At 35.6% G+C, this 27,981-nt stretch overlaps 4 protein-coding genes and 1 pseudogene across 5 annotated transcripts; 1 reads left to right on the top strand and 4 right to left on the bottom strand.

The window, feature by feature from the left end:
• Positions 1 to 674: 674 nt before the first annotated feature.
• On the bottom strand, positions 675 to 5,671 carry LOC111290405 (pachytene checkpoint protein 2 homolog). Its single transcript, XM_022881695.2, is given in 14 exon segments — positions 675 to 1,793; positions 1,898 to 2,026; positions 2,105 to 2,232; positions 2,534 to 2,624; positions 2,737 to 2,807; positions 2,891 to 2,960; positions 3,052 to 3,127; positions 3,241 to 3,330; positions 4,026 to 4,130; positions 4,207 to 4,310; positions 4,580 to 4,647; positions 4,882 to 4,988; positions 5,162 to 5,225; positions 5,331 to 5,671. Coding segments are annotated over 14 exon segments (1,362 nt in total). The 5' UTR covers positions 5,449 to 5,671; the 3' UTR covers positions 675 to 1,652.
• Positions 5,672 to 6,384: 713 nt separating this feature from the next.
• LOC111290354 (uncharacterized) lies at positions 6,385 to 7,164 on the top strand. The gene is given in 2 exon segments (XM_022881636.2): positions 6,385 to 6,825; positions 6,827 to 7,164. Coding segments are annotated over 2 exon segments (462 nt in total). The 5' UTR covers positions 6,385 to 6,520; the 3' UTR covers positions 6,984 to 7,164.
• A 3,124-nt stretch (positions 7,165 to 10,288) lies between these two features.
• Positions 10,289 to 10,958, bottom strand: LOC149516258 (uncharacterized). The gene has a single exon (XM_089768681.1). It carries the CDS (start codon positions 10,909 to 10,911, stop codon positions 10,561 to 10,563), a length of 351 nt encoding a protein of 116 aa, XP_089624807.1. The 5' UTR covers positions 10,912 to 10,958; the 3' UTR covers positions 10,289 to 10,560.
• A 10,649-nt stretch (positions 10,959 to 21,607) lies between these two features.
• On the bottom strand, positions 21,608 to 23,724 carry LOC111290355 (uncharacterized; annotated as a pseudogene). The gene is made up of 4 exons (XR_016346633.1): positions 23,046 to 23,724; positions 22,438 to 22,562; positions 22,191 to 22,349; positions 21,608 to 22,076 (listed from the first exon to the last, which is right to left on the bottom strand). The product of XR_016346633.1 is annotated as an uncharacterized LOC111290355 (transcript).
• A 145-nt stretch (positions 23,725 to 23,869) lies between these two features.
• On the bottom strand, positions 23,870 to 27,891 carry LOC149516259 (protein NBR1 homolog). Its single transcript, XM_089768682.1, has 7 exons — positions 27,591 to 27,891; positions 25,873 to 27,017; positions 25,650 to 25,773; positions 25,326 to 25,577; positions 25,056 to 25,205; positions 24,307 to 24,957; positions 23,870 to 24,218 (listed from the first exon to the last, which is right to left on the bottom strand). The coding sequence occupies exons 1-7, from the start codon at positions 27,612 to 27,614 to the stop codon at positions 24,120 to 24,122; spliced, it is 2,445 nt and encodes an 814-aa protein (XP_089624808.1). The 5' UTR covers positions 27,615 to 27,891; the 3' UTR covers positions 23,870 to 24,119.
• Between the last annotated feature and the right edge of the window lie 90 nt (positions 27,892 to 27,981).

Genomic DNA, 27,981 nt, shown 5'->3' on the forward strand with positions numbered 1-27,981 from the left:
ATACATACTGTTTGGATTTTGATGAATATCATTATAGTAGCATTATTGAATTCAGTTGCTACTTGATATAACATAACAATTTCCTCTCTCCTAAATTATTCTGCTTCGCTATAAAGCAAGCAATTATATATATATATATATATGAATGAGATAAACTTTTGATATAATTATAGTTTAATGACTTTTACAAAATAAGCAAATAGTAATTGTAAGGTTTTTTTTTTATTATTATTATTTTGGTTTGTTCTAACATTTTCTTTTTGTAAATAACCACGTGTACGGGATAGCGACTCCCGTGATAAAGGGTAGTTGGATGTATCACTTTTTGAACATGCTTCGCGTGGAAGCAAGAGAGTGGGCCAGCGGGAACAGTCAGGATATGATTAGTCAAACTTATTTTTTGGTTTTATATATTTGGGTGTCGTTGCAAAGTGCAAGATGCGTCCATTAGACACGAAACAAGATCTTTACCTTGTAAAATTGCCAGCAAAGACTCATTCTATTTCTTTTCAACACGTACGGACTAAGTAAACAACAAATATAGTGAAAATGGTCTAATGGGAGGAATTAACCTGTGGTACATAAAGTATTTAATACTTGTATCGTCAATTAATTCTTCTTCTTAAACCTATTAAAAGTAGCTACTAGTATTTAATTTCATGTAAAAGGGCTTCAACAATTTACTTGAACAAGGCTCTGCCCAAATTTGATAGGCTGGGTCCAGCCCAAAATAACTGGGAAACCTTCCCTCACAGACGCAGTGACTAAAGCAGTTTTCTAACCCAAAGCCATAAACTCTTGGAATCCTTTGTTTATGCTGCCTGCCTGCAACTCCAAACCCCAAAGAGCAATCATCATGAATCGGTCCAAGGCAATCCTCGCCTCTCCACTCCGGAGTCAGCTCAACTTCTTCCTTCTCCCGCTTCTCTTCACTTCTCTCCTTTCAACCACACTCTTCTCATTTACTAAACGCCCATCCAAGCCTTTTACTTCTCTACAAAACCCAACGACTGTTCTGATGACTTAGAGACCGACCTAAGCAAGTTTAATTTAGCATCGACTCATGAGTAAAATTCTCTGAATCTTATTTGGGGAACTTAAGCTTGACAAGTTGTAAGGTTTTGCAGTATTCATCTTAACTGTTATTGTGGCTGGTTAAATTAGGTTGAGCAGTACATTCAGTGGTTCTATACAGAGCAAGTGCAGTTATTTTAGCTCAAAGATACATTTATTCTGTATAAAAATGTACGTTAGCCAGCTTTAACCAGGATTAGAATAAAATGTATCTAGTCCCCTCAAATATTTACGGTTTTCTGCTTTGGTTACAGATGTGTCAAACATGTTAAATCTAACATTTCGAAACGGGTGTCAGCACTGACAAGTACACACGAGCTGTTGCACTTCTAATAGGAACTTTCTTTATAGAAATGTCCTTGCTAGGGCGAATAAAACTTGTTTCACTCAAGAAAGGAATCCTCAACCCATGTTTTCACCAGATATTACTAATAATCTCGTGTCTGACTCTAACCCATAGCCTCGTTGCTTGCCAAGATTTATACACATTGTTATAACATTAGTGAAGACTTAAGCAATGTTATAACATATCAAGCATGAAAAACATCCGATTTACACCAACATAAAACTTCTTTATTTCAGTCAGGTAGCTCAGAACGCTCCGTCCTAGTTGTCTCTATCATTGTGTACAAAAACTTACTAGGGTCACAACAAAAAGGGTTGTTCAGAGCTGCATGCGCCAAAAATGGAAGTTTTCTTAATGATCTTTCACTCAATCCCTGTAAGAAACCACATAGAAAATCAAGTTAATATTGAAACTTAAAATTTTTTTCCCTAAAGCTATTGCTAGATTCAATGCGTATTCAAGGGTTCTGTCTCTAACCTCACATGCTTCTGCAACCTCTAATAATGGTTTACATAGATTAAGTGTTGTTTGAACCTCCTGAACCTCATGCATATTCAGTTTCTTTTTCAAAGTAACAAAATCTGGAAGGATGGATTGGCTTGAACCCTAAAGAGATTCAAATTTGACTTTGGGCATTAAGGAGATGAATATATTGAGACCTTAGGCATTATGTTGCATTCTTACCTGGATGCTTGATATGAATCCTGTCCGAATAAGTTCCTGCAAGCAGGACCTTAAAATTTCATAACGAGCCTGAAAAGTTGGAGGCCCCACGTATGCTTTAAAATCAGCTCGATCAACAAATGCAATGTCTGCAACACTATCAGTAAATCTCTATATAACAATGTGGATTCTTCTCCTGTCTGATATTGACAGAATTGTGACATTTATAACTATTATTAACTAAGAAAGTAATAATGCAAAAAAATAATCGCATATCCCTCAGGACATCGTACAAGAGAATTATCTCATAAAAAGTTTCAAACAGGAAGAAGATTCCAACATCGACACACTAGGGGGATAATAACCAATTACCATGCATACTTGCAGAGTTCAAGAAAATTCCATGGATTTCAGTATATGGAACCAATATGAAATGAGTCATAGGCTTACCAATAGCAGCAGTTATATTGGACGTAGTCAAAATTATAACATTGGGAGATGATTTCAACTTATCCATCTGAGTTAATAGGGCATTTACAACCTAAGGTACATTTTCAAGTTGTATTAGATATAAAAATGAGCCAAGTATATCACGTAAAGATGTGCATTTAAGAAAGAATTTAGAAATCAGTCTATGCTGCACAAAACTCTACCCCAATGGAATCTGAAGGCTCGGAAGCAGACAAAGCAGCCTTTCTAGTAGCAGCAAGACTTTCAACTTCATCTGCATCATCATCATATCTAAAGAATCCTAAGCTAGAATGGCCAGAAATGATCAAAAGCCAAACTTCTTAATAAAAGGCTCACCAATTAAAACAAATACCAGGTTGTTTTCTTCCTCTACCATTTCTTGAATTTTTTGAAAAAGCTTTGCAACCTATAGTTTAAGATATACCAGAGTTAAGAACATAAAACACATACCACTAACATTTCTGTCAAAAGTTCAACCAATTGATATAGGGACATACCAACTTGCCACTTTCAGAGAACCATTTACTAAACAAAGAATGTGCATTAACTTCAATCAATTGGCACAGTGGATACCTGATTAAACAAGAGCAACCGGAAAAGAGAATTAGGCTATAACAAATTAATTGACATGCTATATATAGGACCTTAAAGGGATGAATTCATCAGAAAATGAATTTAACAAAAACCTAGAGCTGAATCTAATGGATAGTTTTTGTGCCAGCGCTTTATATAAAAATGTCTTTCCTGTCCCTGGGGGTCCACGTAATAGAATAATGCTGCAAAACAAATTAAAATCATCAATCAAATATCTTGTGGTGCAGAACTTATTATCAATGCCTGTAATCAGCTGACATTTCCTATTATCTAGATGACTAAGAGCAAATTAAAGAAAATACCAAAGAAAGAACGTAATATTATCTATCTCTAAGAATCTGGAACCAATTACCAAAAGACCACATAAAGCATTGCTTCATCTTAGATATTTCAAGAGTTTGCCCTCAGGGAAATCAGTCATAGGGAAATCCAGGTCATGCAACAGGGAAACTGTCAAATTGAATGAGGAAAATTTTAAAAAGTAAGCATGTCTGTGCATGTAGATGTGTCTACGCTCTATACAGAGCTTTGCATCTTCAAGATTATAGAACCACATGGAAGTGGAATCATCAAACAAAAATAAGAATGATGTAAACATGCACAAACTGAAAGATAGACAGCAAGTTGATAGATTCAAAAGCCCACTTCCAGAAAGTTCAATTCAAGCTTTTGTCTTACATTCAGGCACGCCATATTTAGCACAAACTAAACTGAAACAAACTAATCATTTACTTATTACTAGATAGGTGATATGGAGACCCATAACACTTCAATAAAAACCTGACTAGCTCCCAAAGAAAAAAAAATGATATTTCCTTTTCTTTTTGGTATGAAATGATACTAGTTTTTTATTGAAAGTCATGAAGAGGTTCCATACCGGTTCCATGACACAAGGAAAGGATCAACACCTTTTTCAGTAAAAAGCAATGCACTGGCTGCATACCGCAATAACCTCTGCTTGAGGCCAGAGTCATAGATTCAGCTACAAAAGCAAACTCCAGCATCAATATATAAAGTAATTTCAAACTTTCAAGAAAAGACGGAAGTTGCAGAAAAACCTTTCCCACATGCCATCAAATTCCTTAGCAGGAAGAATCCATTCATTGAAGCTGGACAACTGGCCATCTGCACCTAATTCTTCACATGGTCCTTCCTCACTAAGCTGGCAAGCCGACAATCAAATCCATCCAAATTTAAAACAAACAGCATAAAGTAATTATAAACTGAAGAACTGGCCACACTTTATTCAATTTCCACAAGCCAAACAAATATTGCATCAACATCCTACGGTTACAAACTCAAAAAGCTCTTTCAATAAAATTTCAAACACAATGTAGAGAGTCAATACTAAGGCAAGGCTGTGGAGGAAAATACATAGATAATAATAAAAACTTGTTAATCTTACTAAATAAAATCAGAGTAGCCTGGTACCTGAAAGACATGAACAACAAGTTTCACTTGCCAGAACAAAAGAATATCATGGTTCTTCACCCATTCATCTACAGAAGCAACAATTTAAACAAGATGAGTACATTACAACCCCTCACTCTCCGAACAATAAAAAAATAGAACTCGTATACTAATAGTATAAGATATTCAATCAAGCTAATGCCTCGGTTTTCACAATGAAAGCAGTCAAAAACATACAATTACGTATTTTCCTCAGGTCTCACTTCAACCAAAGACTCCAAACAAAAAAGATAGCATCAAATTCCAGAAAAAACGAAACATACCCGTGTCACAAATACGGATTCTATGAACATTTTCCATGAGAAATGGGTCATCACTAGGCACCGGTATAGGACCATCAACATAGCTCACGCTCCTCTTTTCAAGCATTCTAATCACAAAACAGAATAGTTTGATTTCAACCTCTCAGTTAAGGAAAAAAAAAAAAACAAATCTAATAAACCGCGATTATTTAAAAGCGTATAAATTAGCATATTTTGTCAACATCAGTCAGTCAAAGAATTTTTTAACATAAATTAATAAATCAAAATCCTTTGAACTTACTGTTCAACGGCTTTTCGGACATGGTCAGGACATGCTGTGCTTGAAGGTTTTAAGCAAACTTCAACTGACAATGAAAGAACAGATAACAAACATATGTCAAACAAAAAAAAAAAAAAAAAACCCAATTTTTTTTCAAAAGTGTAAAAAGAGAGTGATACTAAGGAATTACCGGAAACGTGAAATTTGTCATGGGGGACAGTAGGAGAAGGTGATGCCGGGGGTGGTGCTAAAGCGTTGCCGTTGACGTCTGCGGCGTTTGGAACGGAAATCTCCATGGGAGAGCCCATACAATTTGGTTGGGAGATTTGAGGGATTACGGATTATAGTGTGAATGGCATAGCAATCGGGTTTTTGAGAGTTAAAGCAGAAACCCTAGATGGGAGAAAAGAAGGTGGCTTTTTGTTTGAAATGGGCGGGAAACAGGTGAGTTCAATTGAGGATGGAACTCACCCTATTACATGGCAACACGTGGAAGGGATTCGTTTCTTTTTCTGGAAAAGGAAGATCCATTTTTTCTTTCTATGTTTCTTGTTTATATATATATATATATATAAGTTTGTAATAGTATATTATATAGAATTAGTGGATTTTTTTCAATGGACAGAAACCATTCATCTTAGAAAAAAAAAAAAAAAAAAACAAGAGATTATGGTAGAAAAACTCTTTGATATTAGATAGTAAATTTAAAAACCAAACTTCATAAACTAAAGTGGCATTTTGTAAAATGTGCTTTAGATTCCATTTATTTTTAGAAAATTCAATTTGTTTTTTCTTGGGCCAAAAAAGAGGAGACAGACAGACAGACAATCACAAATATACGAAAAAAAAATGAAGATAAGTAGTACAGTAAACAGTAGTGACCAACAGAATAGAGCCATAAAAAATGAGGATATTAATCTGTATCCACACTCCCATGCTTCAGGCTGCACCTGAATTGCTGACACTGATATTTCCACCTCGAAAAATAAAAAATTTAATTCCTTTTATCAATTATACTACTGTATATATATATATATACATATATGAATATAAATTTATTTACATTAATATAAGAGTTATATAATTTTTTATCTTTAAATCATAATAATTAAATACAAATGTTATAAATTTAATTTTAATCTAAACATCCAAAACTTATGTAACTCTTAAAAAATCTAAAAATTATTAAAATCATAATAATTTTAATCTATATACACACATAGCACGAGGATATAAGAAACATAAGGATATGGATAGCAATGGGCTCATGTCTCTTCACAGGCAAGCCAACGACAATACTGTGAGGTTCTAATTTACCCAATATAAACAGCTCTATGGGCTATGGCCCCTGCATCATGACTTTCCTAGAGAACAACAACCATGAAGAAAAAGCTAGAGCTTGAAGATGATCACAACAAGGACCTTGAAATCATCAAAGCAGTGGCACAAGCCTGGCACTGTCATTCCAGCTGCTCTCGGTCAACCAATGAATTCGATGCCTACCGCAGAAATTTTAAAGGTAAGCCTTCCAGATTCAAGCTTGAAGCAATGAGCAAGTCATCTGTCAAGGCCAAGGACTATATTGCTACTCCAAACTGGGACTTTGGCCAATCACTGTGGGATTCATATGAACTTGTCACCGTGGCCAAAAAGCTTGAGACTGGCCTGGTTTTCGATGACCCTTTTTACGGGGTTAGAAGAAGCTACAATTATAGCTAACAAAAGGCGCAAGGAAGGTAAGAATAGCGTTAGAAATTTGTTCAAACGTTTGTCTTGAAGGAGATTCAATGAAGCTGATATTCCTCGTGAAGATAAGAATGCTTTTTTTTCTGATTTATGTTAGTCTTTTGACTCTTTGGTTGTTTGAAATGTGAATTGGATTTGTCCGCTCAACACAGCATTTTTCCTCCTGCAACTGTTAACATAGAGATAGTAGCACCACGATAGGTTTTGAAGGTTATCCATCCATCCGTCCTCTTTTGGCATAGTTGGAGTTTGAACTTTCATTTTAATATCTGTGTATTTGGTTTTTTTTTTTTTTTTAAACATATGTTCTCTCCAAAGCTAGGGATTAGTGTCATGGGTCAAGATTTAAGCTTCGAACTCGCGCGACTCCGAGACCTGGGCATTCATTCTTTCGGCGTCCCAGATCAGCCTTTCGCCATGGTTCACATCCTTGTGAGGTATTGTCCGCTCTGGCCCCCTGGCCTCACGGTTTTGTCCTATAAAAGGCGCCTCACAAGGTGGAGATGGTGTGAACCCTTTTATACCTCAGTGACCCTCCTATTATGTTCGATGTGAGATTCAGGACTCTCCCTTAAGTCCGTGACATTCTCCCGCACCCAACCTCGTGATGCCCTCGTCACAAAGGCTGACCACCCTACCTACCTCCCTCGAGGCGCTCGACGTGGATCGAACGATATAGGACTGGCTCTGATACCACTTGTCACGGGTCGAGACTTAAGCTTCGAAACCGCGCGGCTTCGGGACCCGGGCATTCACCCTTCCAGCATCTCGAATCAGCCTGACCGTCACGATTCACACCCTTGTGAGGTATTGTCCGCTCTGGCCCCCCTGGCCTCACGGTTTTGTCCTACAAAAGGCGCCTCACAAGGCGGAAAGGGTGTGAACCCTTTTATACCCCAGTGACCCTTCTATTATGTTCGATGTGAGATTCAGGACTCCCCCTTAGGTCCGTGACATTCTCCCGCATCCAATCTCGTGAAGCCCTCGTCACGGAGGCTGGCCACCCTGCCTACCTCCCTCGAGGCGCTCGACGTGGATAGAACGATTTAGGGCTGGCTCTGATACCACTTCTTGTCACGGGTTGAGACTTAAGCTCCAAACTCGTGCGGCTCCGGGACCCGGGCATTCACCCTTCCGGCATCCCAGATCAGCCTTCCTGCCCCGGTTCACACCCTTGTGAGGTATTGTCCGTTCTGACCCCCTGACCTCACGATTTTGTCCTACAAAAGGCGCCTCACAAGGCGGAAGTGGTGTGAACCCTTATATACCCCAGTGACCCTTCTATTATGTTCGATGTGGGATTCATGACTCCCCCTTAGGTCCGTGACATTCTCCCGCACCCAACCTCGTGACGCCCTCGTCACGGAGGTCAGCTACCCTGCCTACCTCTCTTAAAGTACTTGGCGTGGATCGAACGGTTTAGGGCTGGCTCTGATACCACTTGTCACGGGTCGAGACTTAAGCTCCGAACCCGCGCGGCTCCGGGACCCGGGCATTCACCCTTCCGACGTCCCAGATCAGCCTGACCGCCATGGTTCACACCTTTGTGAGGTATTGTCCGCTCTGGCCCCCGTGGCCTCACGATTTTGTCCTATAAAAGGCGTCTTACAAGGCGAAGATGGTGTAAACCCTTTTATACCTTAGTGACATTCCTATTATGTTCGATGTGGGATTCAGGACTCCCCCTTAGGTCCGTGACATTACCTTGTCACGGGTTGAGACTTAAGCTCCGAACTCGCGCGGCTCCAGGACCCGGGCATTCACCCTTCCGACATCCCAGATCAGCTTTCTTACCACGGTTCACACCCTTGCGAGGTATTGTCCGCTCTGGCCCCCTGACCTCACGGTTCTGTGCTACAAAAGGCGCCTCACAAGGTGGAGGTGGTGTGAACCCTTATATACCCCAGTGACCCTCCTATTATGTTCGATGTGGGATTCAGGACTCATCCTTAGGTCCGTGACATTCTCCCGCACCCAACCTCGTGACGCCCTCGTCACGGAGGTCGGCCACCCTGCCTACCTTCCTTGAGGTGCTTGGCGTGGATCGAACGATTTAGGGCTGGTTCTGATACCATTTGTCACGGGTCGAGACTTAAGCTCCGAACCTGCGCGACTCCGGGACCTGGGCATTCACCCTTCCGACGTCCCAGATCAGCCTGACCGTCATGGTTCACACTCTTGTGAGGTATTGTCCGCTCTGACCCCGTGACCTCACGATTTTATCTTATAAAAGGCGTCTCACAAGGCGAAGATGGTATAAACTCTTTTATACCTCAATGACCTTCTTATTATGTTTGATGTGAGATTCAGGACTCTCTCTTAGATCCGTGATACTAGAGTTGTGTTACTGATCGACATGACTCATAGAGAAGCAAGCATTCTGTCAAAGTATAAAGTTTACCAATCATCTGTCATCTGAATCAACATTTATTGTAAAGCTAACCCGTTTTGGTGATTTATTTGCATGTAAGTCTCGTTTTGATGTCCTGCTTACATAAATTTTCTTCATTCACTTCACTTTTTAATGCTTTTACTCTAATTAAATAAATCCTTCAGCTTCTTGGTTTGTAATACTACTTTTAACGGCCTATATATCAAGGACATAACTCTATTATTTTCTTTACAACGATGGTCATGAGTAGGAATAACCAGCTGATCAACAAATGGAAAGCTTCAAAAGTTGGACTCTTGCAAGTTGAATGGATCTTGAAAAGATAAGTCTAACTTACATAAAAATGGGCCCTGTAGCTGTTCCTACTCTCTTGGGATATGCTACTCTTAAGATCTTAAGGCACTTTACATCTTTACCATAACATAATTATTGCATGATTACTAATTGGCCACTGCCTACTTGGACTGAAATGTTTTGCCACCACATAATGCACTTGAAAACATCAACATCACCATCATGGTCCATACTCAATACAGAGAAAATTATTCGGTAATATATTGGCCAAAATCCTGCTTTAATTCAACTTCTATTCAATACCTGACTCGATTTCTATGTTCACCTGTGTAATCTTAAATAAGTGGATAAAGTAATCAATACATACACACACGTATAAATAAATATATAGAATTACTGACACAGCACGTAACTTGATGTCTGGAACTATACCTGAAGATGGTTTCAGGTAAGATATTTCCAGGGTTGGTGCAGAAAGCAAAGGAGTTTCAATTCAAGTATCACAACTTGAAAGGATATCAATTGCCCAAAATTTGGAACCTAGCCCCTAGGCCTCCATTAATTCACCTCAAGTCAAGAATATTATTTCAGTTGGGTCAAATTTAAGTCTTTGATTACTTTCAACTGGCAGGGGTGCTAATACTGTGAGCTATTCATATTAAGTATACTACAACAACAATTGATTAGATCTGTTATTGGCTTTGCTGAAATTACTGTAAGGTAAATATTTATGGTATATTAGGATTCATAATTTTCAATAACAACTAATATATCAGGGCATACACAAGAGCAATTAATCTGCCATCTAAGCAACCACCTTTAACATAAGAGCTTAGTTAAAGATTAAAAAAAAAAAAGGGAAGACGCAAGTTTTGGTACTCCAAGCCAAAGACAGGCCATTTATTTAAGTGTATCAGCAACACTATATCATATATTTGAGTTACTTGGCCTGACTGTCATTAAACCATGATTAAGATGCTCCCAATGTCTAGCCCACTTTGAAGGTCTTCCATTTGCACAGTTCAAACCCCTTGTGCTTCTGCTGGAAGTAGCCATCAGCTTCCACATTGACGGTAGTTTCTTCATAAACCACGCAGTTCTCATCCCTTGTTTCTTCAATGGTTTCCTCATGCTCAACCACCTGAACCTTCTTTTGAGAGTCAACATCTTCCTCAAAGGTGTACTTGTTGTTGAAGGCCTTGTGGACATTTGGGTATTGAGGTGCATCAGGGATGATGGTGGCCGATCTTTCCATTCTGGAAAGATGAGCATGGTAGTCCTGGGACGTGGTGTCCCATCCCGAATTCTGTCTGGGAGTATAGCCGGAGCTCCTTCTCATTGTTGTATCTACTCTCTTCCCTTCACAGCTATGAGTAAGCCTGTAATATTGGAAACTGCACATTTATAGGCACACAACTTTGCTTTATTCGTAAGTGATAAGATTGCATCTGGTTCTCTTTATCATTTTGTCACATCAAATATATATAAGGTTCAATTCAATTCAACCACATAAAGAGATCGAGGAATGAAATATTGATTAAAAAAAGGTACCAACGCCCGAAATATTTCGTTAGAATTTCATATCATCTTCTGCATAATTAATGATCTAGGAATCAGAATTTATTTATGATAGTGAACTTCACAACTTTTTTGAGTGTGTAAGTGGCTGGATTAAGAAATACACTATTTTAGAGCCCAAAAAATACCCTGAAAAGCAGATTCATTCTCTCGAATTTTGCCTGAAAAGATTAGAAATCTATAATGGGAATCAATCTCATTTCATATCAACCCTCCAATAAAACAGCTGCAGAATCTTTAGCATCAACAAAGTTTGTTAACCCCGCACGCCTGCTTTCTTGGACCTGTTTCACCGAAAAATTCTGCATAAGATATTATACTACCAGAGTGGAAACCCCAAACATAGTTGGATCATATTGCTCTTAACATTTATGCAACTGAAAGATGATGGAAAGGATCAAGTCATATGGCTAGCATCTAGCTACATGCCAATTGAACGCAGCAGCAAATGCAGAGGAAGGTGAGCATCTTAATGAAATTAAATGCCGGTCGTAGCCCTTGGTCTTATACATCTTGTATCAAAACCTTTGACAATTATTTTGAATTTCAAAGAATCTCAGATTGGTAAACTCAGTAATGCTATGCAAGGCAAGGGTATATAATAAAGAAACTGTTGTTACGAAATGGATCATGCTCTAGCGATCGATAACAATGGGCAACCCCATCATGTGGCTCTAAACATATCATGATGGTCAAGAGTCATGGTCTAGCCTTTATGATAAAGGCTAAAACATGAGAAAAATAGCGTTAAGAAATGGGGGGGGGGGGGGGGGGGGGGGGGGGTCACAAATGTGATGTGTTATAATATATAGATCTAACGATTTATCGTTAGACATTGACTTAAGGAGTCACCGTCAATATTTTTTATTAAAGTGTGATTGGTCACTTAGTAATCTATCATTTCAAGGAACACTTAAGCTTAAGGTCTCTAAAAGAATAAGTTCGGGTCTATTAACCAGAACAGGGTTCGAGAGTATGATTACGTGTGAAAAAGGTTATAGTACCCTCACAACGCGCATCGAAAGATTGTACCAACTTAATTTCATGTTATCCAATAAGCCTTAAAAATTTTATCAAATAATTAATTATTAAAAATTATTCTTAATTAACTCTAATACTTTTAGCAGAAAATTAAGAAAAATCCTCTCACCTCGAGAGTATACAAAAAAACTACTGTTTCACTTGCAGAAATTTCATCATCGAATTATTTAACATTAAAAATTTTTTTAAAAAAATAAAAATAAAATAAAACAAGAAGGAATAATGATTCAACTTTTGATGTAAATCATTTTCTTTTTATTTAAAAAAAAAACACATTGCTTTTGTATAAGGAAAATTGATACTTTCAACTTTTCCTTAAAATATTTTTCTTGATAATTTTTATTTTTGAGAAAAATTGGTACTTCCAACTTTTCTCAAAAATGTTTTTTTTTTAAATTTAATTTCAAAGAAAATTGATACTTTCAACTTTTCCTCAAAAAATTTATTTTTAAGAAAAATTGATACTTTTAATTTTTTCCCTGAAAATATATTTTTAAAAATTTTATTTTTAAAAAATTGATATTTTCAACTTTTCCTTAAAAATATTTTTTCTTGAAAATTTTATTTTATGTTTTTTTCTATTCTTTTTTTTTATTCATGCAAAAAAATATATTTTAAAAAATAAACAAACACATAAAAAATACAAAAATTCCAAAGAAAATAAACAAAAAATACCAAAGAAAATCGAAACAACTCGGCTGGAGGGCTGGTACGGCTCAACTCCAGATACAAAAATCGACTGAAACGGCTCAGCTCGAGGTATGGCTCAGCTTTCGAGGAAGGCTGACATATAGGTCACTGGACCGGGTCGCAATCGGGTCTGGTTATCAAATGAAAATGCATGGATCATAACTAAATAAAACACCCAAAACGACATCGTTTTTGGATAGTATAAAAGGCTCTAATTTTTGTTTTTTTGCAGATTGCTTTCTTTCTTTTCTCTCTCCTCTTCTTTTTTCCTTTCCCTCTCTCTCTACCAGTCTAAAATCTAGTTGAATATTCACCGAAATTTAGAAAAAAGTCATCAAAAAATATGAATATCACCAAAAAACTCATTGAAATATGGAATTTCCTGAAATTTTCCTTAAAAAAAAAAGCCAAAATTTGAGAAAATAAATCTTGAAAATTCTAAAATCACTTACGCTTTTCCCCACCCCTTTTTGCTTTTGTTTTCTCTATTTCTTGTATACTTTCTGTGTGTTCTTTGGCCTCACTTAGGGTCTCTATTTATAGGATAAAAAACCAGAGAATCCCCATCCGACTAGGAATTCTAATTTTTGTTAAACTTTACCCTTATCCTCAACGCAATCCCTATAAATTGATTCCAACCTAAATTCAACTTCTTTTTTTTTTATTTTTCTCAATTTTTTTTAATTTTCTTATTATTTTTTTATTAACAAATGTAGACCCCCAGATAAATTGAAGTGTCTACAGCTGTCCCTCTTTGCGCATTTTCTGTGAAACAAAATTATGTAAAGACTTAGACAACCTAATCAACTTAGCGCATTTTAGCGTTGTTTTTTTTTTTTGTTGAAAAGGTAAACAAAATTCTTCTAAACAAAGGCTCAACGATAAATGCTCCTCTAAACAGAGGCTCAACAACTTTTAAAAAATAAATTGCTCTTCTACACAGAGTAAAACTCATCAACTTTGAAAAAATAAACAAAGCTCCTCTAAACAGAGGCTCAACGATTTTTAAAAAATAAATTGCTCTCCTAAACAGAGGTACCACAACTTTAAAAAAATAAACAAAACTCTTCTAATCAGAGGCTCAACAACTTTGAAAAAATAAACAAAGCTCATCTAATCAGAGGCACCACAACTTTGAAAAATAAAATGCTCATTGACAATCATGTCCAAAAGAGATATAGATCATGTTTGAAGGAATTTTGTAATGAAAACTCAAAAATCCACAATTTGAGTTTAACATTCAAAGGTTCAAATTCGCAAGAACCTTTTAACTTCGTAAGAATTTACTGAATTTGATTATCAAAATTTCAATTTCATAAAAATTCAAATTTACAAGATCTCAAGATTCGCATTTGCAACTTGCAAGACTCGCATCCAACATTTAAATATCATCATTTAAAACTTAAAGAATCACATCCAAAAGTTCAAGGCTTTTCACTCGAATTCAAAGGTTCGTATTTGGCAAACTTGGGATTTACATCCAAAAAGTCTAATACTTTTCGTTTGAATTTTGAAGATTCATATCTAAAAGTTTAAAGCTTTTCATTCGAGTTTAAAGGCTCACATGCAATAAAACTTAGAGTTTCACATCTAAGTTCAAATGTTCTCACTTAAAAAATTAGAGATTCGCAACCAAAAGTTGAGTTTGAAGCTTTGAATTTTGGAGATTCACATCCAAAAGTTTAAAACTTTTCGTTCTAGTTTGAAGATTCATATTCAATGAACTTTAGGGTTTCACACCATAAAGATTCTCATTTTGAAACCTAAAGATTCTCATTTGAGTTCGAAAATTGACAAATTTTGGACTTCACACCTCAAAGATTCTTATTTTGAAACTCAAAGAGTCTCTTTTGAGAACTCAAAAATTTTCATCAAAATATTCACAATTTGCTTTTCGAGTGACTCAAAAATTTGCATGAATGAATGTCATGACCAAATATGCAAATGTCTTCTTAATGATGCAAATGCAACAACCTAGATTCTCATAATGACATGCATGTCCAAACAAAGTTTTAATTCATCAAATTATGTGCATGTACCATTCAAGCAACGATGCCAACATGATGCATGTAATGCGAACGTTAATAATATCATGAAATCTTAAATAATTATGGTAATATGGCTCTCAAGACTCTATCATTTTGAGCTTTTTAGCACTAGTCATCTTAGAATAAATTCTATCTTCTATCATTTTGTCATCGCTTATAAGTTTCTCAGTATAAATTTTATCCTTCATCATTTAATCATTGTTCATGGGCTTCTCAATATTTCAGAACAAATTTCATCCTCCATCACTTGATCATTGTTCATGGGCTTTTCAGCACCAATTTCGCCCATTACCTCATACTTTTTAATCACAACTCACAGATTATATCGATCAATTCATCCCCATATTCATTACTTGGACATACCATTTTTTTTAAAATTTGCCTCCTCTTCATTTTATTGACCAATCCATCATCATATTTTTCATTTGGTCACGCAATGTGTCTTCTTAATTCATCCTATCATTCTGGGTTTCTTCTCAAAGGAATGCAAGAATCTTTTAAGCACATTGTCATTCATTCATCATCATTTCAAATCATGACAAATATAATGCACTCATATATTTTCTCGATTTATTCTGGGGATGCAACAATAAGAGAACACAGGGTGATTTGAGAGAAAGGTAATCAATGAAAGGAAAATAAACAAATTGGATACATGTCATTGGGATGAATGGTATATCCAAACAATGAATATTAATTCAAAATTCTTTTTTAAAAACTCATTCCATTGACTATCGAAATCATTTTGAGCTCATCAAATTTCACCACAGCTTTAAGGGATCTTTATATGTCTTTGATCTTTCATCCATGTGAACCGCTTGTCTAACTCTCAGCTTAAAGGTTTTTCTACTCAAATTGCCTTTTTGAGTTTTCAACTTAAGTCTATATTTTCTCATATTTTCATTTTTCTTTTTTTTATTTTTTTTATTTTTTTTCTTTCACCTATTATTAATATCTCTTTCATATCAATCTTTAGAGCAACCAAGCATGATTTTGTCATTTCATCATGAGCATGCCTTAGCCCAATATATGACCATTCAATTCGAGCATTCACATTTGATTGTAATGTAGGTCATGGTGATGGGTCATAAAAGAAATGGATAAAAATAAGCTCAAAACATGTGTTTAAAGGGTTTAAAACCAAATGATCCTCACTTGATGTAGCTTGGCATCACTTCACTACTTTTTTCTTTTTCATCTCATTTCTTACAAAAAGATTCTCATTGCTTTGCCCCAAATCATGTGTGACATTCATTTTTTTCTCTTTTCTTCATTTTGTTTTTATTTCTCTCTTTGAAACCTTTTATGATTTTTTATCTTCTTTTTTCCAAAAAAAAAATGCCTCAAGTGTGGAGGGTGATCTTTGGTCAGGAGTTTTTTTTTTTTAAATCATAATAAGCTCAATGGGGTAGCAATGAATAGTTTTTCAAATGGTAAAAGAAAGATGCCATTTTTTCTCTCAAATGTGAATGCTTTCCTTAAAGATCATTCATTGAACAAAAATAAGTTCATGGATCTTTATAACAGATTACATATCTTCAAGATATATCTATTTCACATCTGCTAATAGCTGACTTCTTTTGCTCAAATTATCTCCATAGATTAATGTGAATGAATTTTTAAAATTAAATCTCAAAATTATTGTTATCATTGTCTAAACATTCATCATTTGAAATTCAATAATGGAAATAAAAAGTTATGAAAGGTAACAAAGCATGGAATAATTGTTGAATGAAAGAGAAAATGTAATGAAATGTATTAACTTGCCTTTTATTAAAATGATAACAAATAAAATCCTATTGCCTAAAAGAAATCCTAACATTACTCTAAAAAAAATCCTAAAATGACATGAAACTTTCAACCAGCCTTATTTTCATTCTCTAAAATTATGCCCCTGTGTAATAAGGTGAATTATCTTTATTAACATTTTGCCCCCCGATTCATTGCAGCTCTCCAGGCTTTTTCTGATCAACGTGTTCTTGATTTTCACTAAAAGCATTGGCATTATAATTAGACAATAAATTACCACTAACATTAAGTGTTGTTGCTATTTTTTTATCAAAACTTATCATTCCATCCTTGATTAATCGTTACACCTTATGCTTTAGAGCAGTGTAATTTTTAGTGAAATGGTCAGCAATTCTATAGTGGTAGTCACAATAAGCTGTAAGATCATACCACTTAAGATAGGGTAGCTTGAGCAGCTCCACACGACTGGGGGTAATCAAATGACTGTTATAAAGCTCTCGTTATAACTCTATATAAGTCATAGATATTGGATCAAATACGAATTTTTCTTGAGTAATGCGTTGCTCTCATGAACCACTTGCCAAGCTAACAGGATGAATTTGAGATCTTGTAAGAGTTTGAATGTTAAAGTTGTATGTAAGAGCCTTGAGGCTAAAAATTGAATGGTATGTGGATGAATAAGGTGGTTGTGAAGCTAGCTGGTATGGGTAGGATGAGGCATTGTTCACAGTAGGATAGTATGAAGAGTAACCTTGGGGTGAATAGAGTTGATATCCCTTGAATTATTTGTCGAAGTTCACAGCTTGAGCTTCAATCTCTTTATTCTCTGATGTCTTATTGGTTTCTCCTCCTTTCAACTTGCCATTTTTAATGACATTCTCAATGATTTCACCTGAGATCATCATATCGATGAAATATTTTATTGCATTTTCTATCATCTTTTCATAATAAAGAGATTTTAAAGTGTTGACAAATAGTACTATGGTCTCTTTCTTAGTTAGAGAATGTTGTACTTGAGAAGCAATATCCATCCACTTCTAGGCATACTCTTTAAATGATTCAGTTGCTTTTTTTTTTAGATTTTGTAAAAAAATGCGATATGGGGCTAAGTCGATGATATGTTGATACTGACTAATGAAATCATGAGTCATATCATTTTAAAATTGAATATGGGTTTTATCCAGTTGGATATACCATCTAGCAGCAGAGCCCATAAGGTTATCTTGAAAAATATACATTAACAAGTTTTTTTTATCAGCATGGGCTTTCATTTTTTGATAGTATATGGTAATGTGGGTCTTTGGGTACTTTGTACCATCATATTTTTCAAATTTTGGTACTTTGAACTTTGGTAGAATAACTACATCTGGGACTAAGCACAGCTTAGCAGCATCGACAGAACCATAAAACACAATTCCTTCTATAGCCCATAGTCTTTGTTCAAGCATACTAATCTTCGAATCTTCTTGAGATTTCACCATCTTTGCCTTTTCTTTCTCCTTTTCTTTCAAGTCATCTAGATCAGGAACTTGGATCGATTATACTATCTTTTCAGTAAAGACAAGATTCACATAGCTATGGTAATGTCCTAGGTTCGAAGTTGATGGTATTTTAATGTATACAGGATATGTGAACTGCTGTGCTGGTATATCTTGTGTAGACTAGGCTTGTTGTACACCAAAACTTAAAAAATATAGAAGATCAGCCACTTTTTGTAATGGAGAGCCCTATTGGCTTATGTTCTCTTCTATCCCTTTTCCCTTATTTAACTTGTTGAGAGCTTCAGAATCCTACTCAACTTATTTTTAATTTTTTCTTGTGCTTTTTTCAGTTTCTCAAATCGATGAGAGTTTTCTTGCTCCATTTGTCTGGCTCGAGCTTTTGTATTATATTTGTGAGTGAAGTTGCTTGGTGGAGCTATCCTTGAACCTTTGGCACCACAATTATGATTAAAAATGCTATGCTATGCTTTGTGTATGATATGTTGATGCATGAATGAAATGTATATTTTCATGGATGAAATTTAATATGAAAATGATACAAACGCACAATGTTACATATGACAATGAAAATGATGCATGAGATGATAATGTAAATGCACAAAGTCAAACAATCAAAACGGTTAGATCAACACAACTTTATTCCTTCTTGTGTCCTAGTTTCGAGGTATATCTATCATTGAGTAGGCATGGCTCTATCGTAGGGTTAGGCATTTCTAAGGTTGACTATATGTGGTTCGAGGTTAAAGTCTAAAGGTTTCCAAATTGCTCATTACATCATTGTCCATTACAGATTAGTAAGACACCCCAATCCTCACCCATTACAGGCTACAAGCAAAAAAAGTTCAATTTGAGTGGGAGTATTTCACTAGCCACTGCGAAGGCATTAAAACCTCACAAAAGCAATAGGTATTTTACTCCTTCCTAAAGGGACAAAGTTCGGGTATAGAACTCATGTTATGCACATGCATATGAATGACATAATTAATAAAGTAAATAAATATGAATGAATAAAAATCTATATAAAAAGTTTAATTTTATTAGGCTTTTAGATAAAATAAATTTATTCGCTGGCTTGACTCTCAGCGGTCCCCGGTGGAGTCGTCAAACTGTCATAACATATAGATCTGACGATCTATCGCTAGACATTGACTTAAGGAGTTGCCACTAATTTTTTTTATTTAGGTGTGATTGATCACCTAAGGAATCTATCCTTTCAAGGAACACCTAAGCTTAAGGGTCCCTGAAAGAATAAGTTTGGGTCTATTAACCAGAATAGGGTTCGAGAGTACGATTGTGTGTGAGGAATGTTATAACACCCTCACAACGCCCATCGAAATATGGTACCAGCTTAATTTCATGTTATCCAATAAACCTTAAAAATTTTACTAAGTAATTAATTATTAGAAATTATTCTTAATTAACTCAAATACTTTTGACAGAAAATTAACAAAAATCCTCTCACCTCAAGAGTATAAAAAAAACTTATTGTTTCACTTGCAGAGACTTTATCATCAAATTATTTAACATTAAAAATTTTCAAGAAAACAAATAAAATAAAATAAAATAAAGAGGAATAATGATTCAACTTTTGATGCAAATCTTTTTCTTTTTTTTTTTTTTTTAAAAAAAACTTATTACTTTTGTACAAAAAAAATTGATACTTTCAACTTTTTTTTAAAGCATTTGGAGTTTTTATTTTAAGAAAAATTAATACTTTTAACTTTTTCTTAAAATGTTTTTCTTGATAATTTTTATTTTTGAGAAAAATTGATACTTCTAACTTTTCCTAAAAAATTATTTTTAAGAAAAATTGATACTTTTAACTTTTTTCTAAAAATATTTTTAAAAAAATTTTATTTTTAAGAAAAATTGATACTTTCAACTTTTTTCCCAAAAATATTTTTTAAAAATTTTATTTTCAAAGAAAATTGATACTTTCAACTTTTCTTTAAAAATATTTTTTCTTGAAAATTTTATTTTATATTTTTTCTATTTTTTTTAAAGTTTATTCATGCAAAAATATATATATTCTAAAAAATAAACAAACACATAAAAAAAATACAAAAAAAACCAAAGAAAATAAACAAAAATACCAAAGAAAATCGATAATGGCTCGATTTGAGGGCTAGTACGACTCAGCTCCAAACAAACAAATCTATTAAAATAGCTCGGCTCGAGGTATGGCTCGACTTTCGGAGGAGGTTGGCACACGGATCATTGGACTAGGTCGCGATCGGGTCGGGTTATCAAATGAAAACGAGCGAATCTTGACTAAATAAAACACCCTAAACGACGTCATTTTTGAACAGTATAAAAAGCTTTAATTTTTATTTTTTCACAGATTGCTTCATTCTCTTTCTCTCTCTTCTTCCTTTTTCCTCTCTCTTTTCTCTCTACTGGTCCAGAATCCGATTGAATATTCATCGAAAATTGAAAAAATGTCGTCGAAAAATATGAATGTCGTCGAAAAACTCACCAAAATCTAGAATTTCCAAAAATTTTCCCAAAAAAAGGCAAAATTCGAGAAAAAAATCTTAAAAATTCTAAAATCACTTTTACTTTTCCCCAACCCTTTTTGCTTCTGTTTTTTCTATTTCCTGTATACTTTCTGTGTGTTCTTTGGCCTCATTTAAAATCTCTATTTATAGGATCAAAAGTCAAAAAATCATCATCCGCTAGAAATTTCAATTTATGTTAAACTTTACCTTTATGCCCAGCTCAATCCTTACAACCCGATTCCAACCTAAATTCAACTTTTTTTTTTTTCATTTTTTTCAATTTTTTTATTTTTTAAATTTTTTATTATTATTTTTATTAACAAACGTAGACCACAGATAAATTAAGGTGTTTACACGAGATATATAATTAATTGGGTTGAATCAAGAGAGGCTTGAGCCTAAAAAACTTGCCCAAAAACTCCGCCCACATGTAGTCCGATTGTGAGCTTCTCTAGTTTTAAGATGTCTGTTGAAAATAAAGGTGGATAAAGGCTTGGTGAGGTAATTATTATCAAATTCATGGTCAATACTCTGTTATTTTGCATTACAAGTATTCTCCATTATCAAATGCTTTTCAATAGAATGCCTTGAAAATTAACTCCACCTCCACTTGCAACGGAAAGTTTTCCAGGAAAAAGACTCAGAAGTAAGTTTCATAAAATGAAAATTCAAACCGGTCTCAAAGGTGAGACAGGAATGGGTTCTGACAATATCTTCTTTTAGAGTGATTAACACTTCATTATACAAATCATACACAATATCTTCCTCTCCTTTTTACTCGGAACCGGAGTTGAAATTCCTACATCTTATTATCAAACAACGCCAATTCACAAGTTTTAGTCAATGATGAGAAATGCCAGTTACTCCCAACTATGAACAATGGAAAATGACAGCAACATCAGATTCATCCAACTGAATTGGACTTTCACTTAAAAAATGTAATTTATTAATCTAAAAAAAATATTGTTGATGTTATCAGAGGGCGTACTTGCCAGGTAAACGAGCCTATTGTTTCTGAGCCATCTTCGGCTTCTTTTGATTCCCACATAGAAAAAAGGTTCTTGCCATTTCTTCTATTGCTAAGGAATTAATAGCACTGATTAAAGCAGAAGAAACTTCTCCACTTTTTTTCCGTCTTCGCTTTGGGGGTTTCCCTAGAGTCATCACGCACTCCCATCAAAGAGCTTGTACCTGGAGATTCCGGTGGCAAGATGGTGTTCTCTGAAGCAAAAATTCGAGGAGGAATAGCTGGTTCAGGAGGACAAATGCTAGGAAGATTATTTAGGAGCATCTGGATATTTGACTGAAATTAGGACGAGCATTTGGGTCCTCCTTCCAACATGATGTTAGAATGATGGCCAATTCCTCAGGCAGGTTTTCAGCACTAGGTCTCACATTCTGTATAGTAAAACATCCCGAAACATCAACTACATCTAACAATACTAGAAAATCTTTGGATCAAGTACTTTAATCAATCAGTGCAATAAGATGGATATAAATTAGAGTTATTACATTAAAAGCAGCTGCATATACTGCCCGGAGATTTGATATGCCTTCAAATGGCAATTTGTTGTGCAAGAGCTCCCACAGCACAATTGCAAAGCTGTAGGCATCCACTTTATGGTTGTAATGCTTCTTTTCTCCCTGCCTTAATGTGACGGTACTTTACAACTGCCATAATTTAGCCACGCAACCAAGATTAATTAGTGGTTTGGTCAGAAAACGATTGAAGAACAAACTAAGAGTGAAAAGTAAGTACCTCTGGAGCCATCCGGCGGTATGTTCCTGTTTCAGCAGTCATCATCTCTGTTAGTGACTCCTCTCGTGCTAAGCCAAAATCCCCTAGTTCAACTGTTTTATGGTCTGCTCTCATAAGCAAATTTTCTGCAGAGAGAATATCCAGATATTCAAAGCTAATATGTAACTATGCATGTTTAAATGTCCCCCCCCCAGTGCTGTGTTGAATCATTCTTATAGCACACACCAATCAAGTTCACTATTTCCCCCCTGTTTGAGGGGGCAGCAAAGGTGGATGGTCGTAACTTCTAGTTAAGCAAGATTAATGCAAGTTGCAACAAATAAAAGAAAACTCGCACAACTGGTTGTCTCTTAAGTCAATTGTTATTATTTTAATCGTAGCCATTATACAAGTAAAACAAAGCAATATTCCAGCTTAATAGCCTTAAGAGTAATTATTAAAACCTATTTTAATTACTAATTATCTTGGACAGAACAAGTGAACCCAACATTTGGAAGAGATTCAATTTGGTTTCCATTGGAGCAAGCCCATGGCATTTTCTTCAATTCTACTGGGTGCAATTGATTTTTACTTATAATATATAATGCCATAGGAGCTTTTATAGGTACCTATGTCACCAAACAATTGCATTGGAATTATATTCAATACAAAACTTGCAAGTAAATTTGCCCTCCAAACCATCTTGTCCTTCTGAAATCTGAATCCTGAACTGCACTTCAATATTTTCCTCACATCGTCTTCCCTCCCCCTTTTCACATCGGCATCCTCCATCAAATACATTATTGCATTTTATAATATAAATAAAAATGAGTAAAGAGTGTAAAATTCTTGTGAAGATAAGCATGTTATTTAATGCTTTCAATTAACTCTGCACTCAATAGATCTTTCAATCATGCAAAGCAAAAAATTAGCCTTCTTTTTTTTTCCTGCACACAAAAAAGGGAGGATATGTGCATTTCACTTGCTACTTAGTTTTTATTAGTAAAAAAAATTCATATGCAAATAAAGATGATGTTAGGTTGCATTTATACTTATACTACTTGGCTACTGCTTAGAAACAAAGAAATTAAATGAGAGAATATTAAAAAAATGAAGTTTATTTATTTCTTTCTTAGAGATTGTTAAAAATGAAGTTTATTTCTTTCTTTCTTTTATATACCGTTCAAGATATAAGGCTGAAACGAAACCAAAGGGAGACTGGTTTTTTTGGTTCAGTTAAGGGAGACTTTCCTTTGGTGACTTAAAAGTTCCTGGGGAGAAAAAAAAAAATATATATATATATATATATAACTACTTTAAAAATTCAAATTTCTTTTATATTTGAGATTGCAGTTTCTTTTTTTTTTTTTTTCTATTCGGGTATAAATTATGGGTTGTCACATGTTCCAATTGCCAGTTGTGAAACATTTTTTTCTTTTTTAAGAAAAAGAGATGAAACTGAAACATATACATATATATATATAGATTTATACATAATACGTAAATAGTTATAGCCATATAGGCTTCAAAGAAACAGCAAAATGCATACAGCTCTCTGGCTGCATATAGTAGTGAGCCTAAAAGACCCCTCCAAAACTAAAATTAAAACTACTTGAAAATGTTTAGAAGAAGCACACTTCATTTTATTTATTTATTTATATATATATAAAGCCCATCCATAACACAGAACCATCATCCTTCGTTTAAGCCCTTTCTCCAGTTAGAAGATCCATGACAACTCCCTTGATGCTCCCATTGTTCTTCTTCAGCAGCTTCTTGTTCATTTCCGCATCACAGAAACCCTGCACCCACACAAAACCCGATCTCATAATCCTAATCAACAATAGAATAACAAAAAAAAAAAAGGCCACAATTTCTGCACACAGTTACCATTTCCTGCAACTCCTCAAGGATTGGATCCCATTCAGCTACCCCACAAAGATCTTCAACAGACTTCTCCAGATCGTATTCATTCATCCTCAATATCTCCTTGTTCAAATCAACCTGCTTGAATCCCATATCTTCAAGTTCCTTAAGTAGAGTCTGCTCAACGGTATTTTCGCTCTTCTCTTCAGATGGTGCTTGTTCACATAATGCAGGGGGTAGCAATTGTGAGGGTCCAGCAGGAGCTACTTCTGATAGATCAATGATAGGATAAGACACTGATGAAGATGGAGTTTGTGGAAAAGCAGGGGCTGCGACACCTTGGTCAATGATGGAATATGCTGCAGATGAAGATAATGTGGGCGGTTGGAAAACAGGAATTATAGCACCTTGGTCAACAACGGGATAAGTCACGGATGAAGATGTAGGAATAGGGGTTGGGACATCACTGTTGTTTACTGTCTTCTCCTTCGTTGACTGTTCATTAACCATGGGCTTCACTTGCCCCGTGCCAGCATAAGAGTTGCAAAGCTCTGTAAGAAAATCAACATTCATATCTACAATCTCAGAGACTCTTGGGCCACTGCTATCAGGGGGCAAATTCAAGTTCAAGCCCTCAAGGTTATCACTAATCGTATCCTTCAGGGAGGCATCAACCTGCATTAACAAAATCATAACCAAAAGTGACTTCAACTGTCAAGAGATTAAAGCTCAGAATGCATATAAACCTTATAGATAGAAAACACAAGACTTACATGGATGAGAACCCAAACACGTTGCCCAAATTTTATGCCAGATTGAGTTGCCATCCTCCAGTAAGAAATATATCGACCAGGCAACTGTGGTGCAGTAAAATCAACAGCAATATCAAGTTCCCCATCAACAGGTACACCATCAGCAGGAATCTGTCATAATTTGGGAAGATGAGTAAATAATTAAGCAAAGCCATGAACAAATTCAGTATGAAGTTACAAAAAACAAATTAAACAGCACATTTGCAATTAATGCAAAAGATAAAACACTACCTCTAAATCAACTGACGCTGCATTACTTAAATTGTCTCCCCCAATCCAGACAAGTTGCATCCCATGAGACCAAGGCAGAGTACCATTGTTGCGCATACGCCAGATCTTTGTAAATGGCGTAGATGGAGCCATTACAGTCCCATCCCGTACATTGACATCCAAGATGAAGCAACTTTCTAGCTTAGGCCAACCTGACTTCAGTACACGATTCCTCAACACATGTGGGAGTGCTGGGCCACCAACCCTTGGAATCTATAAATAGAACATATCACATGTCACTGGAAAGAGGAGAACAGCCAAGAAGCAAACAGGCAAGAAAATTACATGATCATTTGATGCCTTGCGACACGATGGATGCCGGTAATACATAGGCCTGTCCATTCTGATGTAATCAGTTTCATTTCCCATTTTAGAAATGCAGATGCTGCATAGATCATAATTGTCTTTACTGCATTCCCAAGTCAAGAGAAGTTCAGTAAGTGACAACCCAAAAAAAAAAAAAAAAAGATTCCAAAAGGAATGATGAGTGCTTAAAACCATTTCTTACACTTTGGACTTGAACCGAGGTCCAGTAATGGGATAAACCCCACAACCATCACATTGAATTCCCTTGTGGAATGTACCAAGTGTGACGTTTCCATCAGTCGAAACAAAGCTCCTTTTACTTGGACTCAAGGGATGGTGTGAAGGAGGCACAACAGGGTTGTTTGCCACTGGCACTCCACTGAAGGGACATTCATTTGTAGTATCCGTACCCATCTCATTGAAAGCAAAATATTTCCTTGAGGTATCAATAAAGGGAGTTGACGTCACAAAGCTAACACTCTTCCCCTTGTTAAGACCATTATTCTCCTTAGTGTTTTCCTTGTCATTACAAGCAAAACCGTTTGATGCAGAAGGTACAGAGGATATGGTAGCACATACAGTCAGCTTGGCATCAGAAGGAGGGTCAACATTCAAATCAACAGCAGCATGACCAGAAATGGCAGGAACATCCAGACCTCCTGTTGCAATTCCAGCGTTGGCTTCCTTGCTAGCCTTGCAACTTGAATCAACAACTGTAAATTTTGGTAAAACTGCTTGTAAGCCACCATCCCTCAAAGGATCTGGGTCAGTTGGGGCATAGGGGCTCTCAGAAGATCCAACAGGCGTGCTTGAATCAGCAGTAGCTCCAAACTGGTTAACAGGACTCAGATGGGATTGTCCCATCTTAGACAAGCACTCCACAAGATCACCCAACACAGGACTAGCGGATGCAGCTTTTGAAGCAACATCAAAGGAAAGCTTTGAAAAAACTTCACTTAGGGCATCACGTAGAGGCTCTGGTACAGATTTCAATACATTAGCAGCACCAGCATTAAAGCTTGCCAATGGAGGCTGAACAGATGGGGATCTCAAAGGAGTAGAACTGCCACTTAATCTGGCATAAGGTTTACCATGCTTATCATTATTCAGCTGCACATCAATCCTCAAGAATTTGAGGCGTTGCCTCATCACATCACGCAGATCATCATCATCAACAAGGGTAACAACATCCCCATCTTCATCAATATATGTCAGAGTAAGTTCACTACCAACAGGAAAATTGAAAAGCCCAATAATTTTTGTCCTCAGTCCAGCCATATTAAGATCCAGCTGTTCACCGTCACCAATACAAGCATTGAAACGCCTAAGAGTATCTCCATACTTAACCTGTATCCATAACATTAGCAAAGCAAAAAATGACATACATAAAAAAATAAATTTAATAATAATAATATAAACAAAGTACCATGCTCTAACAAAAGATTACAAATCAAGTTTCGGTAAAATTAGTTAATCGGGGAAACAAGAAATCAATTGAACGATTTTAAAAGGAACGATTAGGGTTAATCATGCATTCATATTGGAAATAATCAAAACAATCAGTATGGGCATAATCAATTGATATTCACGAAATCAACTCAGAATTTTAAGGCAAAAACCCTTGATTGCATGCGATAATCACAGTTCACAATAATCAAAACAATCAGTGCGTACATAATCACAGACTCGAATTTGGGAAAAAAAAGAATAAGAATCAACTCTCACGTTTTCCTCCTACACATTTTCTCAGGAAACAAACAGAAAATTAAAAAAAAAAAAAAAGGAAAAGAAAACGACATGGATCGGTTTAAAGTTGACAATCATAGAGCGTACAGCATGGCAAAACTAAAAATTATCGGAGGAAATAAAAGGGACGCAAAAAGAAGGATTAAATTGTTATAAAAAGTATGAGAAGCGAACCTTGATAACGAGATTGGATTCCATCGCTTAGGGGATGAATATCAGCAAAGCTGTAGAGAGAAAATAATTTTTAATCTCAAAAGGAAAAAGAAAAAGAAAACGAAAACCCCAACCCTAACCCTAGCAAAGGCTAATCATTCAAAGTGTCCGAAACGATTAAATCGGAGACGATCTTTGAGTTTTTGAAGGTTTCTTTCTTGTGCTTGTATATTGTGTGGGAGTAACCGAGTATACGGAACGGAAGCTGCGCTATTCCTTCTGGCGTAAGCTGTTTCTCTTTCTATTCCAATCGGAAGAAAGCAATTTTTCATTTATCGCGTGTAGTGTGGCTTAGGCAATAAGAAATTTCATTGACTTTTACGGGCTTTGGGTCATCTCCCTCGTTTATTCG

The sequence above is a fragment of the Durio zibethinus genome, chromosome 11, assembly GCF_047325235.1.
Source record: "Durio zibethinus cultivar Kanyao isolate XHJ-2024 chromosome 11, ASM4732523v1, whole genome shotgun sequence".
In the NCBI taxonomy this organism is placed as follows: Eukaryota; Viridiplantae; Streptophyta; class Magnoliopsida; order Malvales; family Malvaceae; genus Durio; species Durio zibethinus.